Genomic DNA, 12,472 nt, shown 5'->3' with positions numbered 1-12,472 from the left:
ATATGCCTTCTCCAGATCCATAAATGCTACATACAAATCCATTTGCTTTTCTAAGTATTTCTCACATACATTCTTCAAAGCAAACACCTGATCCACACATCCTCTACCACTTCTGAAACCGCACTGCTCTTCCCCAATCTGATGCTCTGTACCTGCCTTCACCCTCTCAATCAATACCCTCCCATATAATTTACCAGGAATACTCAACAAACTTATACCTCTGTAATTTGAGCACTCACTCTTATCCCCTTTGCCTTTGTACAATGGCACTATGCACGCATTCCGCCAATCCTCAGGCACCTCACCATGAGTCATACATACATTGAATAACCTTACCAACCAGTCAACAATACAGTCACCCCCTTTTTTAATAAATTCCACTGCAATACCATCCAAACCTGCTGCCTTGCCGGCTTTCATCTTCCGCAAAGCTTTTACTACCTCTTCTCTGTTTACCAAATCATTTTCCCTAACCCTCTCACTTTGCACACCACCTCGACCAAAACACCCTATATCTGCCACTCTGTCATCAGACACATTCAACAAACCTTCAAAATACTCATTCCATCTCCTTCTCACATCACCACTACTTGTTATCACCTCCCCATTTACGCCCTTCACTGAAGTTCCCATTTGCTCCCTTGTCTTACGCACCCTATTTACCTCCTTCCAGAACATCTTTTTATTCTCCCTAAAATTTACTGATAGTCTCTCACCCCAACTCTCATTTGCCCTTTTTTTCACCTCTTGCACCTTTCTCTTGACCTCCTGTCTCTTTCTTTTATACTTCTCCCACTCAATTGCATTTTTTCCCTGCAAAAATCGTCCAAATGCCTCTCTCCCCGCGATAGTGAGGTAGCGTTAAGAACAGACGACTGGGCCTTTTTTGGAATATCCTCACCTGGCCCCCTCTGTTCCTTCTTTTGGAAAATTAAAAAAAAAAGAGAAAAAAAAAAAGAGAGAGGGGAGGATTTCCAGCCCCCCGCTCCCTCCCCTTTTAGTCGCCTTCTACGACACGCAGGGAATACGTGGGATGTATTCTTAATCCCCTATCCCCAGGGATATATATATATATATTTTTTTTTTTATACTTTGTCGCTGTCTCCCGCGTTTGCGAGGTAGCGCAAGGAAACAGACGAAAGAAATGGCCCAACCCACCCCCATACACAATGTATATACATACATGTCCACACACACAAATATACATACCTATACATCTCAATGTACACATATATACACACACATAGACACATACATATATACCCATGCACACAATTCACACTGTCTGCCTTTATTCATTCCCATCGCCACCTCACCACACATGGAATACCATCCCCCTCCCCCCTCATGTGTGCGAGGTAGCACTAGGAAAAGACAACCAAACCATTTCAAAACACCCTCTTCCGCTCTCTCAACCACACTCTTTTTATTACCAAACATCTCTCTTACCCTTTCATTACTTACTTGATCAAACCACCTCACACCACATATTGTTCTCAAACATCTCATTTCCAGCGCATCCACCCTCCTCTGCACAACTCTATCTATAGCCCATGCCTCGGAACCATATAACATTGTCGGAACCACTATTCCTTCAAACATACCCATTTTTGCTTTACGAGACAATGTTCTCGATTTCCACACATTTTTCAACGCTCCCAGAACTATCGCCCCCTCCTCCACCCTATGACTCACTTCAGCTTCCATCCTCTGCCAAATCCACTCCCAGATATCTAAAACACTTCACTTCCTCCAGTTTTTATCCATTCAAACTTACCTTCCAATTGACTTGTCCCTCAACCTTCTGTACCTAATAACCTTGCTCTTATTCACATTTACTCTCAGTTTTCTTCTTTCACACGTTATTATGTAATCATTTAAGAAGCATAACAAACTGCTGTTGTGCTACAGCATACTAACCTCTCACAATATGATACCCTACTATCATCAGCCAAAAGACCATTTCTTAATAAGAGAAGAAACACATATGAATCTAGGAGTGCTGGTAATACTGTTTCATTCTGTAGCTCACCTCTGGTTCTTGTAGCATTTGATTTCAGACTGAAGAGCCATCGCATCATTGAATGTTACTCCCTCTGCCTCCTGGTGCTTTTTCCTTGCTTCACTTACAACATCACAAACCGTTAACCCCTACAAGAAGAATTCACAGTTGAAACTATCAGGCCATCACGATAATGTTATGTATTCATATACAATATTGCCATCTGTTGGTTTTAAAACAAAGGCTGCTCTGGCACTTGTACAAATAATACAATTTCTATAATTCCACTAATATTTGTTGAAACTTAAGCCTGCCCCTTTTAAGAAATATGGTACTTTTACTTTGTCAATTCATCTTATTACAATATTTCATTTGAATTTGCTGTATAGCTTACCATCTAAATAACACATTTCTTCTAATATTAAGTTCTGATATACAAAAAACACAAATTCACAAAGTTTACCCTCAATGTTTTAATGCCAGATTTTTCAGCATCTCTCTTGCACTTGGTCCATACAACAACCAAATCTTCAACAGAAAGACAGCCCCTAAGAAAACCCCGGGCAGCAGCTACAGCAGCCTCCCAATGTTGCCCATAATATCTAAGAGCATCACTCAATAACTTCATCTTCTTGCTTAAGGATGCAGCCACAACCTTCTGTTACAAAATAACAAATAGTGTTAAGGAGAAGAAATCAAAAATTCAGTGTAAAGTAAGAAAAATAATAAAGTGCTTCACCTACAGGAGCATGACATGGCCACAACAGTATATCCTATTTTACTATTTTCTTTTGAACTTGCTTGAAAATCTGCACTGTGTTTCTCATGAGTTACAGTTACTATTCTTATAGATGTCACCATTCACCTCAACTTTCATTATAAATTCTACAACTTTACTTTTAATCACCTTAGAAAATTGGCTACTCTTGGTCCCTTTTTTTTCTGAAATGGTACATGCCATAACTCCACAGATCCTGTATATTCCTACAAGTATCACTGTTCTAAAAATTTAAAAAGTCAGTTAATGCAAACCTAAGTAAAAGAAGGGAAGCAAGTTGTTTACAGGCAACAGTCCATGAAAGCAGTGCCAACCCACAGTACAACTACAAAGCATTTATTCTTACATAAGTATAAACATCCTTACATTTCAAAACAAGCACTTAAAGGAAACTATAGTTAAAGCAAAGAAACCAATTGTTAACACACAGCAGACAATAATGACACTCCTATGCCAAAACATGACTAAAATATGTTTTATGGATGTATAACATATACATGTGTAAGTAAATCAATCGTAAAGAATTCACATCCTAACAAACACGACATGGGAAATATGAGCGAGCAAGGTGAATCGGGGAGCAATAAAACAAAAAAATCATTTAGAAATATGACTGAATTCATTTTGAAATGTGTAACCAACTGTAATGAATCAAAATGTAATCTGGAGATAATAAAATTAACTTGTAATAAAAGAAAGTAAGCAATGACAAATCTGAATCTTTCCAAATGTCATTCTGGAAACTATCACAGGTTGAGCATCCCTGATCAGAAAATCAGAAATCTGAAAAGCTCCAAGATCTGAATTTTTTTGAACGGCGCCATGACGTTACAAGTGGAAAATTCCTCACCTGACCTCACTTGCCCAAGCTGGGCTCTGATACTCTTCTGGTGCCACTTTGTTACAAATCACTGCGCTCAGTCTACTGTAATGTCATTCATGCAAATCAGTAAACTGTGACATCTTGAGATGGGCAGAGTATCTGATCTAGCTAAATAACCCATTACTAAGGGGGATATAAGCCCATGACCTGATGTAAACTCTTTCACCTGGCCCTACATTTTGATGAAAAATCAACTAATTCACTGAGATGATTTCTCAAAGTTTCCATTTACTAAAAAGCGAGGTGCATGATTAGAGTACAAGTTCAGACTTTCCATGGACTCAAAACTAATTTTCCTCTTGCCTCTTTACTTCCACCCACTTCTTCATTCCTTTCATATTCAAATCAAGGCTTAGTCTTGATTTGGACATTTGTCAGTAACCAGAGCAAAAAAGGAAAAAGTACTGAAATGTTCTAATCACCAGAGGTCATTGTAATACTGAAAAAATATGTGGTTCAACACTGGTGTCTTACACGCTAATTAATAAGATAAAAATAATTTCAAAGGTATATTTTGCAGCAGAATGTCTCTAAAACCATGAAAAATGTAAATAACTTAAAAACAGATCAAATGTTAATATCAAGACATTCACAGGTACATTCCATAAGCTGCTAATTCACTTTTCTTAATCTTAATAATAGAAAGCAAAAAAGAGCTTTACTAAAGTTACCCTTTGCTCTTCTGATGCTAGTGTATAATACTTGTCCAGCATGTCTACTGATGTTCTTAGGAAATCTGCTGCCATATCATACTTGTTAATCCGAAAAGCCAGCACTCCTAGATTACCTGAATTTACACCTGTTGAAGGGAAATCAGGAATTCAATCTTTGCTATAAATTTATACAGAAATGTAAGCATTATGCCAGCAATGGCCTACAATGTACGAATATTTACATATCAATTTTTTATCATCAGGTGCATACAGCTGCTCTCAGTTCATTGATGCACATCCTCAACCCATCAAGTGGTCTAAATGGACTGGGATATGGAAGGAATAAGAGATGAATGTATAAAAATGGAAGCCATAGTTATTTTTGGAAACAATAACTCAGATATCACAATCCTACCAAATAACCTGTCAACTATGCTAGGATTATTTACTCCTCTATAATTCTAATGATCATTTTCACTCCCTTTACATTAAAACAAAACAATCACTATTTTCATCATTTCACTCACCCCAACTACAACCCCATCTTTTTCCAACATCTAAGATACAACTTAAAGTGAAAAATATTAAGCATATGATATGACTAAAGAAAAAAGAAGTCAAGATACGTCACCAATGATAATTTATAAAAAGTAACTTACCAACATTATAAATATGCCAGACTGCTTCTGTCTTATTATTACAATGGGCAGATATGAAGGAATCTGTTTTATTGACCCAAGTCAAAGCTTGAGTCAAAACCTGTTGTTGGTCCTCAGAAGTTTTCATCATATCAACAAAACAACCTAATAGTTGGTAGAGTACAGTGGCAACCTGAAAAAACAGAAAATGCAATAAATAAAGGTTACATGGGTTGAATTAGCTGAGCGTGCAATACAATATCTTTTTTTATCATCATTACACTTGATCGCTGTTTCCCACATCAGCGAGGTAGTGCTAGGAAACAGATGACAAATGGCCCATCCACTCATATACACATATGTATACATAAATGCCCATATACATATCAACATATACATACGCATACACAGACATATACACATATACATATTCACACTTGCTTGCCTTCACCCATTTCTGGCATTACCCTACCCCACAGGAAATAGCAAGTTAAACCCTGCTTCAGTGAGGTGGTGCCAGGAAAACACAAAAAAAAGGCCACAAGCAAGCAAGCAGCTTGCAAGAATGTGGGATTGATCTAGTGTTTTGTTACCAGGCAAAGTTTAGTGTTTTTTGACATACAAGAGTAAAATACCCATTTCACAAAAGCATAATTTCAATTTACGGAGAATGAGTGTAATGATCCTGGATCATATGTGAAACATGGATGTCAGAGTGAGGCATGGAATCCTATAAGAGCGGTTATGTCAAGATTCACGAATGTAGCACTGAAAGGGTTTAGGCATACAGAAAAGATTGATAACAGGATGATGATTAAGGTATATATGAAGTATATAAAATGAAAAAGGGAAAAGGGATAACCGAGTGTGAAGCAGAAAAGAGGATTATGTACGCAATATGAATTCTAGTCAGGTGGAGAGTCTAGAAGTGAGCTAATGCAGGAATGCATGAGTCAATTGATGAATAGAAGGTTATATATTGGATGCAGTTATTAATAAAAGTAAACCAAACTCTCCTTACCTTCCTTGCATTTTCTTCCGCTACTCGTACTCTACATCTTGCCAGCAGAGCGTCTACTAGACGTGACAGTGCTTGACTATTCAAAGAATACTGACAAGTAAAAACATAAATCAGTATTCATAACTTGCATAAGCAAAGGTTTTGATTGGTAAATGTGACTGACTTTTACCATTTTGCAGTAATATACTAACACAATATTCTTCATTACATTATCATCTTTAAGAGAACCAATACCTTATCAAGTTAACTATTTGAAAACTGGTCATATGGTCAACAGTTTTAATCTAATAATTTTGTAAAGCGCTACAATGAACTTGTATACATTTCTAACTAATTAGGAAGAATCTTTCTCATTTACCATTATGAAAAATAAAGGTTCTTACCAAAACATCCTTGTTTTGTTGAGTTTCAAACAGTGCAATTGTGTACAGCAAACTGACTAATATGATTGTGTTGGGCACATATGAACTAGAGACCACAGCAAAAGATCCAATCAATTTCATCATCATCTCTTCTTTGCACTTGCCAACTTTGAGTGCCATTCCCACCTCAGTAAGCTTCAAACCAAATTTTAGGGATAGCATGACATCCTCATCACAGTACTTTTCAAAAACAGTGACAAAAGGTCGGATAATTTTGCTGAACTGCACACACATATCCAACTTGGCAACAATCTTGGCATATTCCATGACAAGGCCAAAAATGGCCAACACTTCTTCCCCATCACACTCTTTATTTGCTTTGACTGTGTCTGTCAGACTATTGATGATACAGAGATAAAACGAATCTAAATGTTCTGGTGATTTCTGAACCTGTTCATAATTGAGATGTACCTTTACAGCTTGCCCACATACTTTAGCTGCATTTGTTCCAGCAGCAATGAGATACTGTAGGGAAAATCTTTGCAATATTAGAGCTTCTAGAGGTGAAGCTACAGAAAGGCTAGCATTCCATATACTCTGGTATAAGCTTTTCACAATAGAAAGTGCATCCCCTTTCCTTGTGTCACACTTCTTCACATACGGCTCCATACCAGTCAACAGCCTGGTTAGAAGTTGATGTAAATCCTGCAGGTTTCAATATGTTGTTAGCTACATATCTTGGTGCATAATCATTTGAATATGATATTCATTATGACATAAACATCAATCATGAAAAAACACAAGCACAGTTAACTGGGACTCGACAGTGAACATACCTTTCTTTTGGAGGCAGCAAGTATGATGTAATACATTGACTTGAGATGAAAAACTGGGTCATTCACACCTTGATTATGCCGTTTGCAAGCAATATCAATAACATCCAACAAAGCAGTGAAAACTTGCTGGTCCACATCTTGATTTTCATATACAAACCGGGAACAATGTCGGATGATCTGTTGACTTTCTTCGATCCCATTACCTGCTAATAATGCCTGAAAAAGTGAGTACATTGTGAATGTTTATAACAGGAGTAAATATCATTATTACTACTGCTCTTTAAAAGACAATCTTAATCAATCACATGGATGATACTTTAGTTCTATTACACATTCTCTTTTGTATAAGAAATCTGACATGTATATGCAAAGTCCACATAAAATGCCCCTGCTCTTAGTAACAAGTAAAAATGAAAGTATAAAATGATGTATTACTCAAGATGATGATGAAGTGTGAAAACACATATGTGAAAAAAGTCTATGAAAAATTTGTACAGTTTATTATTGTATCTTGCACAAATAAGGCAATTCAGGTATGAGTTACAACAAACTTAAACTTCAGACATATGAACATGTACATCAACAAAGTTATTAATATCTCTGAGATGCATACCATTTCCTAGCATAGCAATGATCACTTACTTGAACATCATCTTGTAGGCTCATCACCTGGCCCGCTCTGATTCTTTCTAAAATTGTGGTTAAGCTTGCCATCTTTATCTGAAGTGCAATGGTTATTATAAAACTTTAATAGGATATTCAAATATTCAAAACTTGATATGTGTTCAGTCATGTTCTATTCAAATTCCGGAATGTAATTCATGAACACTGTTATCCTGATATGTGATAATATGAACATTATGATCCTGATATGTGGTAAGTCATGAACACCAATTCCAAAATGTCATGAGTTATGAATAATGTGATTATGAAATGTGGTGACTCAAGAACCCTGATTCTAAATTGTCATGAGATAAGAACATTGTGATTACAAAATGTGGCTACTTATGAACACTATGATTACAAAATGTAATGAGTTATGATCACTGTGATTCTAAAAACATCACAAGATATGAACACTATGATTTTGATATCTAGTGAGTTATGAACACTGTGGTCTTGATATATGATGAGTTATAAACACTGTGATTTTGATATCTGGTGAGTTATGAACACTGATTCAAAAATGTCATAGGCAATGAACACTATGATTCTGAAATGTGCCGAGTTATGAATACTTATTCTAAAATGTGGTGAATTACGTACAATGTGATACTAAAATTTAAAGTTATGAACACCATGATTCTAAATATACTGTAAGTTATGCATTCTGTGATCCTTAAATGTTATGAGTACAATGATTCTGAAATATCATAAATTGTGAACACTTTTGAAATGTGGTGTTATGTCTGGGATACCTGATAAGTCAAAATGCTTACGAACTGATTCTAATAAGAGTGTAAAGCAAGAACCACCCCAAATCTGAGAAAAGTATTCCATACAAATACATATCAGCCCTTCTTGTTAATGGAGTAACTGTTAAGAAGATAAGAATTTAAGATATAGAACTCACAGTTTCTTAAAGGAAGACTTAGGTATTTGTGTAACGTGAGGTTCTATGATAGGTTAGATGTTACAGTGAGACAGTGAAAAGTATCTTCATTTTGTTAAGTGGTGGAATTACATATCCATCAAAAGAGATACGAAAGTTATGAGGATTTTAACAGAAATGGGAAGAAATTGAGTTTTGAAGGTATTAAACTTTACCATACTCCATCTGTCCCATTGAGATATCCTAATTTTACAGTGGAAGTTGTGCTGAGATGCAGGTGTTTTAGTTTATTGTGATTCTACAGATACTCAATAAGCAAGACAATTTCACTAGAGAATATCAAGGAAGGTGACAGCAGTATATCGGGAATATATGAGGCTAGAAGTAACCTAAGAAAACACCAACTAACCTCCTTTGCAGTTAATGCTTACCTCAATTTTCATTATTATGGCTGAGATATACTAAACAAGTTCATATCAATTTACCTCATATTTTCCCTCATATACATATCAGTAAACCATACTTCCTTATTCAGGAATATTCGATAAAACGCTACATCCCATAGTATTTTTTGTAGGTATTTCTGTAAATCATGACAAATATGGAACACCTAAAACATAAGTAGCCATTTTCCAAAGCTAATTTCCAAGTGCAGCTGAAGAAAAAACTTACCAAATTATCTTCCACGGTTGTTTGATACACAGAATCACTCTCTGATACACAATTGTGGCATTTCTTTAAGTATGGCAAAATTAACACAATATTAAGCTTTAATTCGCCTAAAACTACAACAGAAATACTTCTATACTTCACATGCTACGAAAATCCAGTCATAACTCAGCCTTCCCCTGGCGATGAATACTGGTTTCCTAGTTCTCAAATAGAATAACTTTACAATATAGAGATAAGGGTCTAAAATTTGAACGAGAAAAAAGGGGAAATGATTCCACCCGATGTTTGTATAAAGTTAAGGAACATAAACATCTACTAAGTGTTGTAACGTCTACTCGAGTTCATAGACAAACCAGCAGTGTTGCAATACCTCACAACCGTCATCGAGTTAACACTCTCAGCCCCATATTATTATTGTTACTTAAGATGCCTTAGGCTCAGAGAAAAATCAGTTGAATCACATAATAACCCGTAAGTCTACAAATAATGCAGCAAACCGTAGCACTTTCATTCAAATTAATATTTCTTAAAAGTTATCACGGATAATACCTGTTCTTGCCACATGGATTGGTTCTAATATCAATTCCCATAAGAATCACCACAGCAAAAACTGATAAATAGTAATCATAGAGGAAAAACAGATCAAAATCAAAAGTAATGTCTCACCAGCTGGTCCAACTCATCATTCAAACACAACACCAAAACATACGTGCCAACCCCACACCTCGCCTCCCCTCCCGCGTGGTCATGAAATATACGAAGAATAACGCCACCTATATCTAACCTCTTCCTTTTCGTTATATCCTTCAAAATCTTAATATTTTTTCTAAATATGCCATTATTTTACACCAAATAGTGTATTACTATTAGCTTCTATACATTATTATTAACCGTGATTAAGAATGAACCATCAAAACATGATGGGAGTCTCCAAATAGTTGTTCTCCTGTATAACATCACAAAACCGATATTCTTTTATGGCCAAACATTTTATAGCGTCTATTTTATAACATATCTCACACAGAACGAAATATATATGAATATACAAGTGCTAAATTGACAATGGTTTGCCCTGTATTTCAAATAAACGCTTTCCAGACAGTTGACACAAACACTAGCGGTATATTTACGTGGTGGCAACGTGTGCCAGTGTGGCTGGGCCGCGCAAGGAAGTGGGGCGTATAACGGCATCTCCCTCGCTAGTGTCACTTATCAACGTGTTTTAGTGATTCTCCATTGATCTTGGCACTTGTGATGACCTGAAGGATCAAATATAAGTCGTCCACGGGACTGTCAGTCCGGAAAATAACGCCGATATTGGTGAAAACACGGGGCTCCAGCCCGCTGTTTAAAGATGCACGGCTGAAAGAGGTTTGGAAAGCATCGAGAATTCGAAACATTATATTCTGACGTCCTTGACCTGACCATATACGCTTGTTGCATATCAGTAAGTAATAGTTTTTATAACTCATATGTGACTAATTCACTAACTCTAACTAATCCAGTTTGTATTGATCCGCGACGATAACCTAACCCCCCCCAAAAAAAAAAAATTATATATACCAAATTTAACTAATGTAATGAATGACGTATGTAATGTATGTCTTTCATAGATTATGTCAGATGTCAACTTATGGCTATAAACTGACAGGTTTCTTCTGTGATAACCATGCATGATCTACCTGTTGTCTCTCTCCACTCAAGTGTGCATTTGACAAGTTTGGGTTGAGGGGACAGATGTTATATTGGTTCTGGCTTGATGACCTATACCATCATTTTGTTCTAAAGTGATGTTATGCTTTGGGATATATATGTATATCCTGCATGGCTTATGCTCCTACATAATGATCACCTCGGAAGGTAACGGTATATTTTTGACGTAGAATACAAGAGTGAGGATCAATTAGATGATTAATACGAAGGTTGGTGAGCTACATCGATCCCGGCCCCACGTGGATGCTGGCCCAGAGTGATTCAGTGAACGGCGTCCTCTTCAGGTACCACTTTAAATGAACGGTTTGATCTACAAACATCTGATCCAGGGAATGGATTGCTTTACAAACTCGAGATTCAGTGAACTGCCTGGTCTACAAGCAATAGATCCAGCGAACGGAATGCTTTACAGAAATACGAGATTCAGTGAACTGCGTGATCTACAAGCAATCAGATTTCTTGAATGATGTTCTCTACAAGCACCAGATCTTGTGAACGGCGTGCACTACTAGGATCAGATTTGGTGAACGGCACTGCTGTACAAACTTGAAATTTAGTGAACGGCGTGCTGTACAAGCATCAGAGTCAGTGAATAGCCTGTTAATAAACACCATATTTGATGAACGACTTGCTTTACAAGCATTAACCAGTGAACGACCTGTTCTACAAGCATCAGCTTCAGTGAACGGCATGTTCTACAGATGAAATAAATAACGTGCACCACGAGCGCCATTTCAGAGTGTACGTTAGATAAGAATAAAGATGACGTACGCAAGGCGGGAGTTTAGATAAGTATTTTTCGGTGGTCATTTACCTCCACGCTCGGGCTGAGAGAGGTCCTAGTTGCCAAGTTAGGTCGTTTATGGACCATGCTGTTAGGGGTCGCTGCCTTGTGGCTGGTCTGGTACACTTGACTAAAAGTTGTTTTAGTGTCTTCTCAAAATTCATCGTACGTTCCCCATTGTGCAGGCAGCATCGCTTTTTAAATCTTAATTTCTCCCGTCTTCGTTTAATCCTATGTCTGTCTAAAAATATATATATTTTGTCCGTATTTCCTTGGCCTCTTTCTGTCGCTTAGGGTGGGTTAATGTGATTGTCTCCAGTCAGTGTGCCATATTATTCCAGCCACTCAGTAACCATAGCAGTACTGGTTGAATCGAAGTCTTTCCCCCACGATGGTTGGAATTTTGACTCCAGCAAGTTTAGTTTCCCCTACTTTACCCAGTGTGTCAGATACGCCGGTCCTTAACATTTTGGATAATTACGTCCTTTGTTGCAGTATCCTCACACTTTGGGTTCTTTTTAACGTTATGGTCCGTCGCATTCCATATCTGTCCTTAGTACAAAGTCAAACAAAGACAA

General features: G+C 37.0%; 2 protein-coding genes across 5 annotated transcripts in view; one reads left to right on the top strand and one right to left on the bottom strand.

The window, feature by feature from the left end:
* Nucleotides 1–12,472, bottom strand: part of LOC139754370 (uncharacterized) — a 61,071-nt gene that overhangs the window by 24,860 nt on the left and 23,739 nt on the right. The window contains exons 1-9 of one of the 3 annotated variants that reach the window (XM_071671685.1): nt 10,064–10,131; nt 7,816–7,893; nt 7,174–7,389; nt 6,359–7,042; nt 5,976–6,065; nt 4,976–5,147; nt 4,335–4,462; nt 2,466–2,660; nt 2,033–2,151 (exon numbers count right to left, since the gene is read on the bottom strand). In XM_071671685.1, coding sequence (XP_071527786.1) covers nt 2,033–2,151; nt 2,466–2,660; nt 4,335–4,462; nt 4,976–5,147; nt 5,976–6,065; nt 6,359–7,042; nt 7,174–7,389; nt 7,816–7,887 — 1,676 coding nt within the window. In that variant the 5' untranslated portion in view covers nt 7,888–7,893; nt 10,064–10,131. Of the gene's footprint in view, nt 1–2,032; nt 2,152–2,465; nt 2,661–4,334; nt 4,463–4,975; nt 5,148–5,975; nt 6,066–6,358; nt 7,043–7,173; nt 7,390–7,815; nt 7,894–9,397; nt 9,461–10,063; nt 10,132–12,472 lie in introns of those variants that run through there. The other 2 variants (XM_071671687.1, XM_071671686.1) reach the window with 2 other exon arrangements.
* Hsepi (D-glucuronyl C5-epimerase) overlaps nt 10,478–12,472 on the top strand; it is a 386,331-nt gene continuing 384,336 nt past the window's right edge. For both annotated transcript variants that reach the window (XM_071671702.1, XM_071671689.1), the window contains exon 1: nt 10,478–10,844. The gene's annotated coding sequence lies outside the window, so the exon portion shown is untranslated. The remainder of the gene's footprint in view (nt 10,845–12,472) is intronic.

Source organism: Panulirus ornatus, chromosome 2 (genome assembly GCF_036320965.1).
Source record: "Panulirus ornatus isolate Po-2019 chromosome 2, ASM3632096v1, whole genome shotgun sequence".
Taxonomy (NCBI): Eukaryota; Metazoa; Arthropoda; class Malacostraca; order Decapoda; family Palinuridae; genus Panulirus; species Panulirus ornatus.
Note: the sequence above shows the minus strand (reverse complement) of the source record. Positions and strands in the feature narration are given on the sequence as shown.